The sequence below is a fragment of the Oncorhynchus clarkii genome, chromosome 20 (genome assembly GCF_045791955.1).
Source record: "Oncorhynchus clarkii lewisi isolate Uvic-CL-2024 chromosome 20, UVic_Ocla_1.0, whole genome shotgun sequence".
NCBI lineage: Eukaryota > Metazoa > Chordata > Actinopteri > Salmoniformes > Salmonidae > Oncorhynchus > Oncorhynchus clarkii.
Window position 1 is genome coordinate 23,727,452 of NC_092166.1, and position 18,096 is coordinate 23,745,547.

General features: G+C 43.6%; 1 protein-coding gene across 2 annotated transcripts in view; it reads right to left on the minus strand.

Moving 5' to 3' along the window:
- Positions 1-237: 237 nt before the first annotated feature.
- The window catches only part of LOC139377346 (catenin (cadherin-associated protein), delta 2b), a 104,468-nt gene continuing 86,609 nt past the window's right edge, over positions 238-18,096 (minus strand). For both annotated transcript variants that reach the window (XM_071120370.1, XM_071120371.1), the window contains 10 exons: positions 16,319-16,436; positions 13,108-13,293; positions 11,619-11,807; positions 11,193-11,343; positions 5,932-6,163; positions 4,772-4,856; positions 4,061-4,187; positions 1,349-1,480; positions 1,103-1,179; positions 238-759 (listed from right to left, as the gene is read on the minus strand). In XM_071120370.1, the coding sequence (XP_070976471.1) occupies positions 508-759; positions 1,103-1,179; positions 1,349-1,480; positions 4,061-4,187; positions 4,772-4,856; positions 5,932-6,163; positions 11,193-11,343; positions 11,619-11,807; positions 13,108-13,293; positions 16,319-16,436 (1,549 nt within the window). In that variant the 3' untranslated portion in view covers positions 238-507. The remainder of the gene's footprint in view (positions 760-1,102; positions 1,180-1,348; positions 1,481-4,060; positions 4,188-4,771; positions 4,857-5,931; positions 6,164-11,192; positions 11,344-11,618; positions 11,808-13,107; positions 13,294-16,318; positions 16,437-18,096) is intronic.

Below are 18,096 nucleotides of genomic sequence, written 5' to 3' on the forward strand. Positions count from 1 at the left end.
TCTGGTGGTGACCCCATCATTTAACACCTTCCTTTTGCCTTTTGTGAGTTGTTTCCTTACAATATCATACTCTTTATTTCTTCCTCTCTCTCTTTCCCTCCCTCCTCCTATCTTTCTGACTCTCTCTTTCTATCCCTTCTGCTCTGTGACGGTCTCTCTCTCTCTCTTTCCCTCCCTCCTCCTATCTTTCTGACTCTCTCTTTCTATCCCTTCTGCTCTGTGACGGTCTCTCTCTCTCTCTTTCCCTCCCTCCTCCTATCTTTCTGACTCTCTCTTTCTATCCCTTCTGCTCTGTGACGGTCTCTCTCTCTCTCTCTCTCTCTCTCCTTCTTTCTTCAAAGACACATGGGCGTGGGACATCGCTCTCTAGGACAAACTAAACTCACTGAAGAAATGTCTTGTGTTGTGCATGCAAGCATGCGTGGCCTTTTTGTCTTACTCTCTCTTTCGGCTCCTCTCCCCCTATCCCAGCACACTGCTGACGACGAGTCCTTCCTCTATAGTCCACTAGACCCAGGAGTCTGGGGAGGCCGGGTAGTGACTGGTCTCATAGTTGAGTTCACTATATGGGCGGGATGCTGAGTAGAAGTCCACGTAGTTGCCGGTGGACTTGAGGCCCAGGTGCATGTTCAAGTCTGTGGCCTGAGGAGGGCGTTGGTGCACTTGGTCCTCGTAGAATGCCTCCTCAAACTGTACTCCAGGAGGGTTCTGGAACGGAGGGTAGGGCTCCTGGCCTGGGTTGGGGCCCTGGGAAGGGACCTAGAGAACACACACAGAGGTTAGAGCACTACTCTGCTACTGGTAAGACAGTAGACTCTTCGAAAAAAAGGTGCTACGTAGAACCTAAATGGGTTCTTCGGCTGTCCACATTGGAGAACCATTTGAAGAACCCTTTTTGGTTCCAGGTAGAACCCTTTTGAGTTCCAGGTAGAATCCTTTACACAGAGGGTTCTACATGGAACCCAAAAGAGATACCTGGAACCAAAAAGGGTTCTCCTATGGGAACAGCCGAAGAACCCTTTTGCTACCCTTTTTTATAAGAGTTTACCTAGCAGTGAACGTTGCTCTTGCAATGATATCAAGTAATTTCTTCAAACCTTACCTGGTTGTGTTTGATGTCATCACTTGGAGAGACATAGGCACCTCGGAACAATGTTGAGGTTCCACTTGAAATTTGAACTACCGGTGGGAGAGAAACAGAGAGGTATGTGGTTATTGTTGCAAAGTTGATTATTATGAAATGACAAAAAGCCTTCATACTGGTTTTAGAGTACACATCATCTGATGAAAACACACTGACTCCAGAAACGAGGAGGAAGCTGACGGAGGCCCTGAAATTCCTTCCTACCTGCCATGGCATCTTTCCTCGAAGTGTGCTCACCCTTGTTGCCATGGTAACTGGCATTGGTGCCCGTTGATTCGTAGTCTGTCTTCCTCTCCTTAATGCTGATCATCTCTCGGGGAGAGGCAGGGGCACTTGCTGCAAACACACAGATTACACATCAAGTATATGATTAGCTGTAAAACACGTTTGGCATTAAATGAGCCCCTTTGTCATGTACACTAAACAAAAATATAAACGCAACATTTTACTGAGTTACAGTTCATTAACGGAAATAAGTCAATTGAAATAGATTCATTAGGCCCCAATCTATGGATTTCACATGACTGGGACAACAGATATGCATCTGTTGGTCACAGATGCCTTAAAAAAAGGCAGGGGGGTGGATCATAAAACCAGTCAGTATCTGGTGTGACCACCATTTGCCTCATGCAGCACGACACATCTCCTTCGCATATCAGGCTGTTGATTGTGGCCTGTGGAATGTTGTCCCACACCACTTGGCCGGGAACTGGAACACACTGTAGTACACGTCGATCCAAATCATCCCAAACATTCTAAATGGGTGACATGTCTGGTGAGTATGCAGGCCATGGAAGAACTGGAACATTTTCAGCGTCCAGGAATTGTGTCCAGATCCTTGTGACATGGGGCTCTGTATTATCGTGCTGAAACATGAGGTGATGGCGACGGATGAATGGCACAACAATGGGCCTCAGGATCTCGTCACGCTATCTCTGTACATTCAAATTGCCATCGTTAAAATGCAACTGTGTTCGTTGTCCGTAGCTTATGCCTACTTATGCCCTAACCCCACCGCCACCATGTGGCATTCTGTTAACAACGTTGACATCACCAAACCGCACACCCACATGACGCCATACACACTGTCTGCCATCTGCCAGGTACAATTGAAACCCGGATTCATCTGTGAAGAGCACACTTCTCCAGCGTACCAGTGGCCATCGAAGGTTGCCTTTGCCCACTGAAGTTGGTTATGACGCCAAACTGCAGTCAAGTCAAGACCCTGGTGAGGACGATGAGCACGCAGATGGGCTTCCCTGAGGCGGTTTCTGACAGTTTGTGCAGAAATTCTTCAGTTGTGCAAACCCACAGTTTCATCAGCTGTCCGTGTGGCTGGTCTCAGATGATCCCGCAGGTGAAGTCAGAAGTGGAGGTCCAGGAATGGCTTGGTTACACATGGTCTGCAGTTGTGCGGCTGGTTGGACATACTGCCAAATTCTCAAAACGACGTTGGATGAGGCTTATGGTAGAGAAATGAACATAAACTTCTCTGGTGGAAATTTCTGCAATCAGCATGCCAATTGCACGCTCTGTGGTATTGTGTTGTGTGACAAAACTGCACATTGTAGAGTGGCCCTTTATTGTCCCTAGCACAAGGTGCACATGTGTAATAATCATGCTGTTTAATCAGCTTCTTGGCAAAGAATGTAAACACTTGAGAGAAATAAGCTTTTTGCGTATGGAACATTTCTGGGATCTTTTATTTCAGCTCATGAAACATGGGACCAACACTTTACATGTTGCGTTTATATTTTTGTTCAGCATATAATCCTCCCGCTCTTGTACAGTAACATATTCTGTTGAAACAGGTCAAGGAGAGCTGACAGTGAAGCGGCTGAGAAAACAAGCATGTAATGAAAACAAACACATAGGCCTAACTATATACTGTAGGCTAAACAGATCTAACATCCACAAATGGCTCTTCTATGAAATCTTTACTCAGAGAGTTTATTGCTTTCTAATAGGATCCATTAAGGTCAGTGTTTCCACGTTGAATTTCATTCAACTCCAATTAGAACACCCTGTAACAAGAACATCCTCTTATAATCACCATTAAACACAGCCAACGTCTACAGTACCAAGTTATAGGTTTCAACAACAGTAGTACCAATACCTGGTACATTTACATTTTTAGTAACTTAGCAGATGCTCTTCCCCAGAGCGACTTCTAGTCAGTGTATTTTGACAACTATTTATTCTGCTTCGGGCCCTAACTCCCAAGGGTTATCCTATGAGGCTGCTGTTGAGGTGAACAGAGCCTGAGCTGTGGTATTCAACCCCCCCCCCCCCCAAAAAATCAGCTGTGTCACCTGAGTCATCCCTCCATCCTCCTCCTGCTTTCCTCTCTTCTCTCTTTTCATCTCAAAGGGTAAGTGAGTAACTGCCAGTTGCTTATTAGTGTCTGTGCACCGCTGTGTCTGGGCAGACACCACCTTATCCTTCGTTCATCCTATCTTTAATCCAAAACATTACTACGTTTTCAGAATCTATGTCTGAAATGCATGGTCAAATTGTTCTGCAAAGTCTGGCAATTAAAGCTCTAAAGAAGGGGTGTCAAACTCATTCCACGGAGGGCCGAGTGTCTGCAGGTTTTTGTTTTTTCCTTTCAATTAAGCCCTAGACAACCAGGTGAGGGGAGCCCCTTACTAATTAGTGACCTTAATTCATCAATCAAGTCCAAGGGTGGAGCAGAAACCCGCAGACACTTGGGCCCACCATTTGACACATGCTCTAAAGGATGATCAGCCTCGTGAGTTTGCAAAAGATGTCCAGTATTTTAATGGGGTAAAGAGAGAATACACCTACACACTGACATGCATACCACTTGTCCACCAACTGGTCCTGATCCTGTTTGTCTGTCAGTAGTGGCTTGATGGAGTGGGAGGGCAGAAGGAGAGACAACAGTGGACTCACCTGATCGATTATTTGGAGATGTCCGTACGGGCGAGATGGATGGGGTGCGGGAGGAAGAATATGGTCTTTGTCTATCTCTTTCTATTGTAGAGGATGAGCCAACAAAATGATACTGAGAATATCCATCCTGGGGGAAAAAGAGATGAATTAGGGAACTTAGCTATAATGAACTGCAACATTCTGTATTATTGTACTGAATGATCATACTCAATGATCTAAGATAATCTGGTCAAATAGCAAATGGGTTAGAAACTATCCTCACATTAAAATGAGGCAAAATAGAACAGGGGGATGTTATGAGAATGACTCTCTATCCATTTTAGTAAAGCATGCAACACCAGTCTTGCAGTGCTTGGTTTTTCTCCCCCTCTCAAAGCCTTTAAACCCTCTAATTCTTAATCCGTCTTGTTTCATTAAAGCATGTTTGTCTCCTCTCCTCAGGTCAACATTGACAGATTCTTTAGTTCATTAAACTGCAGCCCAGAGGGATTCCAGCTTTACTCTCACTATACATTCTTGCACTTGTGTTGCTTCGTGAGCTTTACTGAACTGTCACGCATGCACTGCTGCATAGTTTTTGCCATTTACTCTCTCTCTCTCTCTCATTTTAATAAGAGCATAAAAACCAACTCAAGAGACTAAGGTGTTAAACTTTCAAGAGCTCCTTCAGCAGATGTCTTGTGTTGGCAGCAAGTTCTTTGTATTACACACCTTTTTGTAGAGGCTGCGAAGGTCTCTGTACTGCCACATACTGTTGAGGACTTGAGAGGCTGCTTTTACCACTTTGGGTGTGTGTCTGGGGAAGAGAAACACAAGACTTCATTTTACTCAGATGACTAGAACCAAATGTTCTAAACAAAAGGTTTGGTATGCCCGCTGCTAGATGAAAGATCACCAGTTTCAAAAACATTTAGAAACAAATTCAATCGATCATTTTTCAGACGTAAACATTCAAAGCGAACATAAAATGGAAACAAGCTAACTCTGTGCTTTAGCACCATTGTCATTTTTGCACAAAAACAAGACAAATCTCAAATGGAAAATGCAATTAGCAGAGATAAATCCAATCAGTTTAGCATCAGAGGCCCTCTCTCTCACACAGCACCTATCCTCTATCTCTGCACAGAAACTCCACGAGCCACAACTGTCAGCGCCAGAGGTGATTCAATTAACCACGCATTCTTCATTCTGATTCACACCAGAGATATGGAATAATCAAAAGTTATTACATCATAGCACTGCAGATATAGAAACACTTCTCTCTCTGTCAAGACTCTTAAAGATTATTCTTCTCTTTATCCCAGATAACACATTTCTACTCTATGAGGCAACATATTCTTACAGTTGTACAGAGTCTGTTGTCCTTGGCAACATTAGGCAAGTGCATCACCGGACTAACTGGAGAGGAAGCCAAGGCACACCACTCAATTAAGTTACCTTGCTAATTGCAAACTAAAAGCTTATAAGGGATATTTGGGCTCATAAAATCACAAACGAGAAAACATAAAAACCACAATTCGCTACCTTTAAAAGGCATTTCTCTACAGTGGTGAGTTGTAGAGAAAACATAATTTCAAAAATCTACTTAAGGGAATTAAGAGGGAAATGATCAGAACCTTAATACGTACTTACAGCTCCCATGTCCCGATCAGCAGTTACATTAATGCTACAATCCATATACAACTACTAGCTGAACAGGAGGGCTGTGTGTTGGCGTTAGGGTTGAAGGTTAGAGTCAGTGAACATAGTCTTTTGTGACAGTGTGTTAAAATGTTATATACAGTAGAATAGCTGGACAGCAGGCATGCAAGCAATCTTTTCCTCTGGATTCCCAAATTAGGGTGAGCACAGCATGACTTCTGGACACCTACTTGTCTCCTTTGCTCCTGGCGATGCCGATGAGTTTCTCGATGCCTCCAGCGTCACGCAGAGCCTTGGTGTTCTCCATGTTCTTAGTGATGACCTCGTGCAGGGCACAGCAGATAGCTGTGATCGTGTCGTCCGACATGGTCTTCCCAATAGCACTGGCAGCAGTCCCACCACTGCTGTTGTTGTTGTTCCCCCCGGGCAATCGGTGGACCAAGTCTCTCATTGCGTACTTGCCTGTTGTGGAAAGAAAAAAACATTATGGTTAGTTATACTGTATATGAACCTTTTAATAACCCTTTAAAAAAGTTTGGACACACCTAATTTTCTATATATTGACTATTTTCTTACATTGCAGAATAATAGTGAAGACATCAAAACTATGAAATAACACATATGGAATCATGTGGTAAGCAAAAAAGTGTTAAACAAATCAAAATACATTTTATATTTGAGATTTTTGCCTTGATGATCGCGTTGCACACTCTTGGCATTCTCTTAACCACCTTCATGAGGAAGTCACCTGGAATGCATTTCAATTAACAGGTGTGCCTTGTTAAAAGTTCATTTGTAGAATTTCTTTCCTTCTTAATGCATTTGAGCCAATCAGTTGCGTTGTGACAAGGTAGTGGTGGTATACAGAAGATAGCCCTATTTGGTAAAAGACCAAGTCCATATTGTATTAAGTAAAGCTCAAATAAGCAAAGAGAAACGACAGTCCATCATTACTTTAAGACATGAAGGTCAGTCAATCTGGAAAATGTCAAGAACTTTGAAAGTTTCTTCAAGTGCAGTCGCAAAGAAACATCAAGCGCTATGATGAAACTGGCTCTCATGAGGACCACCACAGGAAAGGAAGACCCAAAGTTACCTCTTGCTGCAGAGGATAAGTTCATTAGAGTTACTAGCCAGTTTTTTTTTAAATCAGCATTTAACTGCACCTCAAATTGCACCTCACAGAGTTCAAGTAACAGATACATCTCAACATCAACTGTTCAGAGGAGACTGTGTGAATCAGGCCTTCATCAAATTGCTGCAAAGAAACCACTACTAAAGGACACCAATAAGAAGAAGAGACTTGCTTGGGCCAAGAAATGGACATTAGACCGGTGGAAATTTGTTCTTTGGCCTAATGAGTCCAAATGTTATATTTTTGATTCCAACCACTGTGTCTTTGTGAGACGCAGAGTAGGTGAACGGATGATATTTGCATGTGTGGTACCCACCGTGAAGCATGGAGGAGGAGGTGTGATGGTGTGTGGGTGCTTTGCTGGTGACACTGTCAGTGATTTATTTAGAATTCAAGGCACAGTTAACCAGCATGGCTACCACAGCATTCTGCAGCGATACGACATCCCATCTGGTTTGCTCTTAGTGGGACCGTCATTTGTTTTTCAACAGGACAATGACCCAAAACACACGTCTAGGCTGTGTAAGAGCTATTTTACCAAGAAGGAGAGTGATAGAGTGCTGCATCAGATGACCTGGCCACCATAATCACCCGACCTCAACCCAATTGAGATGGTTTGGGATGAGTTGGACCTCAGAGCGAAGGAAAAGCAGCCAACTAGTGCTCAGCATTAAGTGGGAACTCCTTCAAGACTGTTTGAAAAGCATTCCAGGTGAAGCTGGTTGAGAGAATGCCAAGAGAATGCCAAGAGTGCGCAAAGCTGTCATCAAGGTGGCTATTTTGAAGAATCTATTTTTTTTTTAACTCACAAAAGCTCTGACGAAGGCCGTGAGGCCGATACGTAAGCTTATTAAAGATCAGTAATACTATCAAGAGGAGTGTACGGTTTCCTTTTTCCTTCATCTTGTTCAACTGTTACCATGTACCTGCAAAAAAGATTGCTCAGATGTGCGAGTGCCTTTTGAATTTTGAAGAATCTAAAATCTATTTTGATTTGTTTAACACTTTTTTGGTTACTACATGATTCCATTTGTGTTATTTCGGAGTTTTGATATCTTCACTATTATTCTACAACGTAGAAAACAGTACAAATAAAGAAAAACCCTTGAATAAGTAGGTGCGTCCAAACGTTTGACTGGTACTGTATGTGCTATTAGGTGCTAACAGATTAGAAAGCCATGGATGCAGAAGAACAACATTCTTCTATAAATACATACGCATGTTCTCCACGACGCAGTGTTCCGTTTGTAGACCTTCATATTCACAACAGCAAGAGAGGGGAAATGGTAGCAAATGGCCAATATAACAGAAACTGATAAAGACAAGCAGTATTTACTATACTTCACATTATCTAACCTGGTCACTACTCAGTGGACAGCAGGAGAGCCTTCACAAGGTCAGAGACGTGTACAAGCCCCTTGTCCTATAAAGGCTATGTCCCCCATGAGCAGTGAGCGGTTGAGCTAAAGAGGATTTCTTGACTTGACAGGAGAACAATAAATACAGCACTTCACACTGAGGCACCCACTTGAAGAAGAATAAAGAAGACAAAGGATATACATATGGGAATGATGCTTAATAAGGGTATATAATACAATCCTTATGGATTTTAGTCAAAAACAAAAAAACTAGGGCATAAGAAAAGGATAGAGAGAATAATAGAGGGAGAGAGAGAGAGAGAGAGAGAGAGAGAGAGAGAGAGAGAGAGAGAGAGAGAGAGAGAGAGAGAGAAATTGAGAGATAAATAGAGAGAGAAATTCATGGAGCAGTGCTTTTAATAATTCACAATACAGCCTCAAACTCCCAGCCTGACATTTACAGCTATGTGACGAGGGCTTAATACATCCATCTTCTGCTCAATGGGGCTTTTTAATACCCCGCTAAACACTCATACTCTACTGTAGGCCTGAGGACACAACATTCGTAGCAGGGATGGAAATACCAAACCCCTTGACACCTCCCAGGTAATGGCATTTTCATAGAAAACACTTACATTTTAAAGGGAGGCCTGGGAATGAGAACGACTGAGAATGTCTTGCCAATGCACAATCGCTTTGTGTGATTCATAGTATAGTCTTCAAAGCATTAGAAACAACACAACATGTGTTTGTAATCAGTGGTGTAGTGGAGGATGCTCCTTTTTTATATTGAACCTTTATTTAACTAGGCAAGTCAGTTAAGAACAAACTCTTATTTACAATGACAGCCTACCCCGGCCAAACCCAGACGACGCTGGGACGATTGTGCGCCGCCTTATGGGACTCCCAATCATGGCCGGATGTGATACAGCCTGGATTCAAACCAGGGACTGTAGTGCCTCTTGCACTGAGATGGAGTGCCTTAGACCACTGCGCCACTCGGGAGCCCTTCTGGATTTTGCGTGACGGTTGAAAGTATATAGTGTGTTACTTTATTCACTGCAAACTACCTATTTTTTAACAACTACATCACTGTTTGTAATGTAGATAAACAAAGAGGGTGAAGATAATTTGAGCTGATGATTATCACAAAGGTCATTTTCCAAGTTACACGTAATACACACTTTATATATGCTGTGTGTAATAGTGGCTAAAATGTCAATGAAATGCCAATAACGAAATCCCCCTTTGCATGGCTATCAGTAGCGTCAGATTTAGCAAGACATAACATTGTCTTAACATGACTTAAGCATGTAAACAGATAATTGTGGGTTACTACCCTTTATTCTACCAACAAAGAGTTGGGAGTCCGAAGGCCTGCGGGCTCTATGACATGATACACACATCTACTTAGCACAGAGCACCAGCCTGAAACGGCAAGAGCAGTTGCTATGGAGATGCCGACGTCCAACAGAACATCTCGTTTATTAGAGAGATCAATAGTCTTTTAGTGCTGTCATGAGGAGAATTTCAACCATGTGAACACAGTCCACAAAGAGAGCTCTGCAGTGCACACCCATCTTAGTAGATAAATAGGCTGGTATAGTTTGCTGCAGAGAAGTGCACACATTGTCTATGGGGGCACACATACAGTGCATTTGGAAAGTATTCAGACCCCTTGACTTTTTCCACATTTTTTAAGTTACGGCTCTCTTCTGAAATGGAGTAAATCTTTTTTTCCTCATCAATCTAAACACAATACCCCATAATGACAAAGCAAAACAGGTTTTTAGAAATGTTTGCAAATTTATAATAAATAAAAACATTAAAATATCACATTTACATAAGTATTCAGACCCTTTACTCAGTGCTTTGTTGAAGCACCTTTGGCAGCGATTACAGCATCGAGTCTTCTTGGGTTTGACGCTACAAGCTTGGCAGACCTGTATTTGGGGAGTTTATCCCATTCTTCTCTGCAGATCCTATCAAGCTCTGTCAGGTTGGGTGGGGAGCGTCGCTGCACAGCTATTTACAGGTCTCTCCAGAGGTGTTCGATCGGTTTCAAGTCCGGGCTCTGGCTGTGCCACTCAAGGACATTCAGAGAATTGTCCCGAAGCCACTCCTGCGTTGTCTTGGCTGTGTGCTTAGGGTCGTTGTCCTGCTGGAAGGTGAACCTTCGCCCCAGTTTGAGTTCCTGTGCACTCTGGAGCAGGTTTTCATCAATGATCTCTCTGTACTTTGCTCTGTTCATCATTTCGGCAATCCTGACTAGTATCCCTGTCCCTGTCACCACCATGCTTCAATGTAGGGATGGGCCAAGTTTCCTCCAAAAGTGACGCTTGGCATTTAGGCTAGAGTTCTTGGTTTCATCAGACCAGAGAATCTTGTTTCTCATGACCTGAGAGTCCTTTAGGTGCCTTTTGGAAAACTTCAAGCGGGCTGTCATGTGCTTTTTTTTTTTTTTTTTTACAGAGGATTGACCTCTGCCAGGCCACTCTACCATAAAGGCCTGATTGGTGGAGTGTTGCAGAGATGTGAGAATTTTTCAGAAGGACAACCATCTCCACAGAGGAACACTGGAGCTCTGTCAGAGTGACCATCGGGTTATTGGTCACCTCCCTGATCAAGGCCCTTCACCCCCGATTGCTCAGTTTGGCCGGGCGGCCAGCTCTAGGAAGAGTCTTGGTGGTTCCAAACTTCTTCCATTTAAGATTGATGGAAGCCACTGTGTTCTTGCAAACATTTCTACAAACCTGTTTTCGCTTTGTCATTATGGGGTATTGTGTGTAGTTTGATAAAGAAAACATGTATTTAATACATTTTAGAACAAGGCTGTAATGTAAAAAAATGTGGAAAAAGTCACAGGGTCTGAATATTTCCCGAATGCACTGTATATAAACGCATATGCATGAGCATGCTTACATACTCGCACTAATGCACACACACACAAACATGCATGTAGAATGTACAATATTGATTCACTGACAACTACAATTACCGATGAGTTCTTTGTTTCTGACGTCTAAGGCCATGTTTCTTAAAGCTGTGGCCACGGCACACACCACCCTGTCGTTGTCGATCCTCAGGAGCTCCACCAGGATGGGCAGACCCTTCTCTTTCCTCACCGCCGCACGGATATACACAGACCACTGGAGAGGAGAGGAGAAAGAGAAGACAGTCACACTTCATCATATAAAACACACATCATTCTGCTCTATATATGGGACAACAACAGAAGTAGTCTACTCCCCCAACACTGCCCAATATAGCATTTCTCCAGTAGTAGCTCATGCTTTCTTAATGTTGCAGTGAGCTAAGAGCAACCAATGTCTAAGGAAAGTTCATTTTGACAGTTTGACAATGACAGTGTGACTAGAAAATGGCTGCCACTGGAGCAGCTCTGAGGAGGGAGACCATAGCTTACTGTACTGTGCTGTACCTTCCAGCTGCCTGCAGCCAAGTTCTGCAGAGCCCCGGCTGCCCCCTCCAGGGTGTCTGGGTTGGAGCACTCAGACAAGAGTGTGAGGTAGGGCTTGACGATGGTGGGGTGCCACAGCATCTGAATGCCTTTGGGAGGGTCAGCTGAGTCCGGGAAGGGCCCAACACCATCCCACTGGGTGACACAGAATGGTGGAATATTACTACTTATCAATACTACAGACATCAAACAGTTTGACAACGCCACTTAGTTACAGTGCCACTAAAAATTGCTTAAAGGGTGACTGCACCACCTGATTTTACCTTGTTTAAGATTTGGTTGATTAAGAAATGCTATTGGCCTGAATTCCTGAATTCAAACGTGAGATGGTTTCGGGGTGTGGTTTGATGTGGGTGTCTCGTGTGTGTTCGCAGGTGTAAAGAGTTAGCCAAATTATTTAGCCAATTAGCTTCAGCCGGCTGGTGTGCGACTGCAGCAAAATTGGTTTGACTTTGGATAGCCTTTCTCCGGGGTTTGTTAGGGACTGTCAATAAATTACACAATGTAAATGAGATAATATTTTCATGTTGCACACCTTTTAGTTCCCATTAAATGCTTTTAATATTTGTATATTCATTTCTACAATTTATAGTTTGGTTTGAGGTTTTCAAGTCATTGTACTTTGTGTAATTTACCGATGTTCCCCAACTGGACCCATAGGGATAACCAAAGTCAGCCCACATTTAACACAGGCATTACGTGTGTAGCTGCACTCCGAAATGTATGATCACTTGTGTGCTGCCAGCTGTCGGCTGGGCAGGATGTGGACAGGATTAAAACAAACCAAACCTTAATTTACATTGTGATGCAGTCACGACCACAAGTCTAACAAAACTCTGTTTTGGACGAGACTGACTTTATGACCAAAATTATCCTATTTACACTTTGTAGTCATTTCCACAGTAGAATAAACGTTTCTGACTCATATCGATGCCACATAGGCTGTTTTCTAAATGAGAAGTTGGTTTTTAGGGGCAGTTGTCTTTAATTATCAAAGAACAATGAAAATATTGAAAACACTTAATATGGTTGAGACTTGAGTGACAAGAGAGTCACGCACTGCTTTCTGAATTATTTACTTACAAGATAAACATGATTTAAGAATGAGCATCCAGCAACATAACATCCATGGGGCATATCTCACATACTAAATCATCCACACCGTACCAACTGCATGAGCATCTAATGTATGCCAGATTAGATTATTTGTACCGACATTTCAATCCAACTCAGTTAGATAATAATCAAACCTTGACTTTGCCAGTTTATTTTCCCAGCCTTGGCAGCAGAAACCAGAAGAAACCAGAAGACCCTCTTTCAGAACTAAACCCAGTAAATGTGTAATTATCCATGAGATGTAGACCCCCCTCCCTAGCCGGGCTTCCAGCACCACATGCTGGCTAATTGCTAACAGCTGCAGTGGAGAGGAACCCACCTGATCATGGGCCTTCTTTTTCTTTTTCTTCTTCCCCCAGCAACCAGAGCTCTCGGCATCCTTGCCGTTGGCATCGCCACAAAGCAATCCGTCAAGCTCGTCTGTGCCTATCTGCTGTCCCTGAGATGTCTCTGCAGCTAGTCGATACGAGAGGTTCCTCAAAATGCACACACAGTTTTCAATGGTCTGCAAGGACAAAAGAGGGAGATGACGAAAGATAGAGGGAGGGAGGGGGGAAAGGAGAGAGGGGGAGAGGAAGAGAGAGAGAGAGACAAAAAGAGAGAGAGAGAGAGACAGAGAGAGAGAGAGAGAGAGAAAGAAAGAAAGAAAGAGAGAGAGAGATCAAGAGATGAGAGCAGTATTTTCATTTGAGGCATGCCGTGAGATTCATTCCCCATAGCCAGCAACTTTCTTAGTGCAAAGGTTGCATGTTCAGATCTCATCACGGACAACTTTAGCATTTTAGCTAACTTTGCAACTACTTACTATTAGCATGTCGGCCATGTAGTGATAAACACAGTTAAGACTGTTAATATCCTCCAATGGAAGTGGACAGGATGCTGTAAGGATGCTATAAACTGGGGCAAATGCATAAGTCAAATATCTGTCTGTTGCTGTTTGCTTTCGAATAGACAGCACAAGCAATGCAATAGGCCATGGCGCCATTGCTTAATGTATGTTGACACTTTTACTTAATGACATCTTACAGAATGCCTACAGCTAAACAAAGCAGATGGCAACCCTTCAATAATACAATTAACAGTGCAAGAATTAAAGAATAGCTCTGTAACTAGTATTTAAAGGCGACCAGTATGTAAAGACGATTGGTACATTAATTGACCAGTCTGCAAGTTCGCAAATGCGATTGGTATAGTAAAGTCAAGTGCATCTGTTCCTAATGTATGACTAACTCATTGTACTGGTTAGATTGCTGTGCTGGACCCAGGCCAGAGCAGTACAGTAGTGCTAATCCCATTGTAGTGATCATTGAGGCAGAAAATAATGTAGTGGGGTGACTTTGGATTAGGGCTGACCAGATCTACTTCAAACTGGTTGGCAGAAAGTAGTCCAGACGTAACAAAGGCTCCCGGAATCCAAACAAAATAGGGAGAGTGTACGTAGTGGTACAATCAGAGGAGCTTTACGGTACCATAACCTACTGTATCTCTCTGTAGCAGAGAGGGCAGATAGGGAAGGTATTTTATTAGGGAAGAACAGTTTGTCATTGTTATTGCTTGACATCGGGATAATGTAGTATGTGCGTTGCACTGCTCGAGGTTATCATGTACTGTACGTACGGAGTACCTTGTCCTTTTTTTTCTCAGATTCCCAAGGTATTTTACAAGCCATAAACAGGTGACCTTGAACCACACAGAATCTGACAGTGTGTCAATTTCTCCATGCCTGACCTGTGATTGAATCCGTCCAATAGTTGAACATTGACTAGTACGTATAAAGGATATAATCTCAACATAATATACACAGGCGCTGTTTGTATTATCCTAAATAATACATTTCAAATCATTAACTCCATAGACTCTGAGGAATTCATTCGCAGGAAATTGGACATCTGGTATTGGCTTTTGGGAAAGGACCAGTGTAATCAGAGCTGGTGATGATCTTTGCTAGCCAGACTGCACAGTAGATTCTCCCCTTATCTCTACGCTGTGCACCAGCAAGGACAGGAGAGGTGTTAAGCAACTAAATCCTGGTAAAGAAGGTCATTTACAGGGGATGAGGAGGTGGAGAGAGTCAGGGAGGCAACCATCAAGACACACCGATCCAGGCGCACAACGTGTTTTTCTAGTTTTATTTGACTCCTATAGCAGTCAATACAAACTGAAACCCATTAACATACAACATATTAATCGATAAGAGAAACAAAATACAACAATACGAGTACATTTTTTTTTTTTAAATCAATAATGTCCTGTGGTCTTAAAGTGACTCATTAATCAATGAGCAGAAATATGGGATTGGTGACCTCCTGTACCATTCGGTTCTAGACTTTAGCATAGTCAGTTTGTTTAGGCTGCGTGTTACTGTGATTTTGTCAGGGGGTAGCCTGTCTCTGAAATGAGAGTTTAGGAGGCTGACAGTGAAGTCAGAGCTGTCTGTCTTTCATGAAGCCGGGGTAGGGACAGGGTCTGAAGTGCCTCAATATAACTGGAGTATCCTCCAAGGATGGTGAGGCATGCTCTCTGCTGAATACGCTCCAGGTCATCAGACTGGTCCTGGGTCAGTGAGCTGTGCCAAGCAGGAGTGGCATACTCCAGGGTGGGACGTATATGTAGCTGGTGTAAATGCTAACCAGGTCTTCCTACGACACATGGAACCTTTTAAGGCGGCAAAGAGAAAAATAATTATAATGTTGCTCTTGGTTACCATTGTAGCAACCTGCTCGCTCCATTGTAAGTCCTTCTGTACCATTAACCCTAAAGTCTTCACACTATCACACACTTTGAGATCCTGGCCCTCATTCCAGAGAGGGCATGGGACAGGTGAATTTCTTGTGAAGGTCACTGATAGGATTTTGCACTTGGCAAGGTTCAGTGATATTCTGCTTGCATGTACCCATGTGTCGAAGTTGTTCAGGGGCTGATGTTTCCTGTGGACCAGTCTGTGGACCAGATTTAGATCGTCCACATATTTCCACCTATTGTCGAAATCACGGGCTGCACTGTCTGTGACCAGAAGGAAGATGAGAGGGCTCAGAAGAGTTCCTTGAGGAACACCTGCCAGTCTGAGAGGCTGTCTTGGTAGCGTACCTGTTGTTTGTGGAGGGTCACAAAACTGCAGAGCCATGGTGTGAGGGCAGGTCTGACACCCAGTTGGATTAGTCATTCAATGGTGATGGTGTGTACGATTTTGTCAAAGGCCTTGGAGAAGTCAGTTGTGATGAGGGTGGTTATGGTGGATAGGATGTCTGATTGCTTATACACTTATAAACAGTCCAGGAAGCTAACAAGTGTGTGGATAAATTATATTTCTGGTCTGCTTCCAAACTGTCTGGGGTCTATGCTGGGCGTTATGTCTTTGTTTCATCTAGGTGTCACCGAAGCTCTCAGAAACTTTTGATAGTTGTGGTGTGTGTGTGTAAGTGAGTGTGCGTGTTTTGTATTGATGGGCCGCCTCTGTCTGTCATTCCCTCAGCGTCATGTTAAAAGGGTATTCTTTATGGGAGGAGATGAAAGGAAACACAAAGTCAAACCTTGCTATCGATCTCGCTGCTGCCCAAGGCGGTCTGGATCACGTAGAGCAGAGCGTCAGTGAGGCCCTCGCACTCCCTCATCCTCCTACGAGCCTCCTCCCCCGCCGAGCTCACATTCCTGCAACAACAGACACATTTCTCTTCAGCAATGTATCCCTGTTATATTGTACTGTAGCTACAGGTATTTCAGTTTAATTTCAGGCCTAAAGTTATACATCTTCACTTACTGTTGTCAAATCAAAATCGGTCTTTCGGATGGGAAGTTAAAACGGGTGTCCTGACTCTCTGTGGTCACTAAAGAGGCCATTGCACTTATCGTAAGAGTAGAGGTATTTACTCCGGTGTCCTGGTTAAATTCCCAATCTGCCCCTCATACCATCATGGCCACCTAATCATCCCCAGATTCCAATTGGCTCATTTATCCCATCTCCTCCCCCCTGTAACTTCTCAAGGTCGCAGCTGTAAAAGAGAATATGTTCTCAGTCAACCTACCTGGTAAAATAAGGATACATAAACATGAATAAATGAATGAATGTAGGCTATAGCTAAATGGTGTTAACCTATATAGTGTCCTGCTTTTGACAAGGGAATAGGGTTCCATTTGGGACACAGTCTCTGTCCTAAAGAGCTCCTCTCCGCTGCCCTTTAAATGTCAGGTCACTAAGAGTCTGTAATGATGCAGACAGCCTTGTCTTATAGGAGGCCTCTAGATGGACACCATGGCCATTATCTAAGGGTGCCTGCTGGTGGAGTTTGGGGCCAAAAGACAGGGAGATTATTGATGGCCTGTTTGTGACCCCGTCAGCACCTCCAGCACTTTGTAATGGGCCTGATGAACAAAGCCGCCATTGATCAATCTAATCTATGTGTATCTGTTCTGTTACGTTTTTTTATTTTCTTCCAGTGATCAGTGAGTTGACCATAGATGGGAGAGACAGGGTCTAGGAGGTGAGACACGGGGTCCTTTATCAGGTCGTTCCAACACAAACAGCAACCGCTGTCCGCTGACCCCCCCCCCCAGGGTAGACCAGACGCAACAGATGACCCCAGAGATGAAAGGAAATTATACAAAAAAGGGAACATAGGTTTGTTGACTCTTTCGTGAGCATGGGTGTGAAAGATAGAGATGGTGAGTATGTTATCTTGTTGATCAGTCAGAGCCATGGTCCTATTGGCAGACTTTCTCCCATTACACAGCAGTTGATGCCTGGCAGAGAGGCATCCTGTGGAGAATGAAAGTCAACTAGTGTGTTGCGTTGCTCCCTGTCAGCCATGGTGATTCTGTTCTGCCAGAGTAAGTGTCACATGATGAGGGACAAATGTGTGATGAGGCGGCAGGTGGCAAGGCATCTTGGTCCCGCACATTAAACATTCAATCAAAGCCCCTGTTCTGTTCTGTTCTGTTCCTTAACGACCCATGAAACAGATGAATTAGTCTGCTCAGCTCAGGGATTTACTGTAAAGTCAGCCATCCCTCATCACAGGCAGACATTAAGACTCAGCACATTTCACTTACAGCGGGATTCCTCCCACTTCACGCTGCTGCACTGCTGATTGGTTGTGCTGCAGAGGACTACCTGTCTGGGTGCCAATGGGAATAGAACATGTCCCAACAAAGCCCGACCTCCCTTTCATTAATCACTTCCTGCTTTGAGAAGGTAATGTGTGCATATTAAAATAGACCCCAAGCCTTTGTTTTATTTCCATCAACTATTAGCAGGTAATACCACAACAGAGAAGCGGTGACATATTGCACAGAGAGGGTAATGCACTGTAGC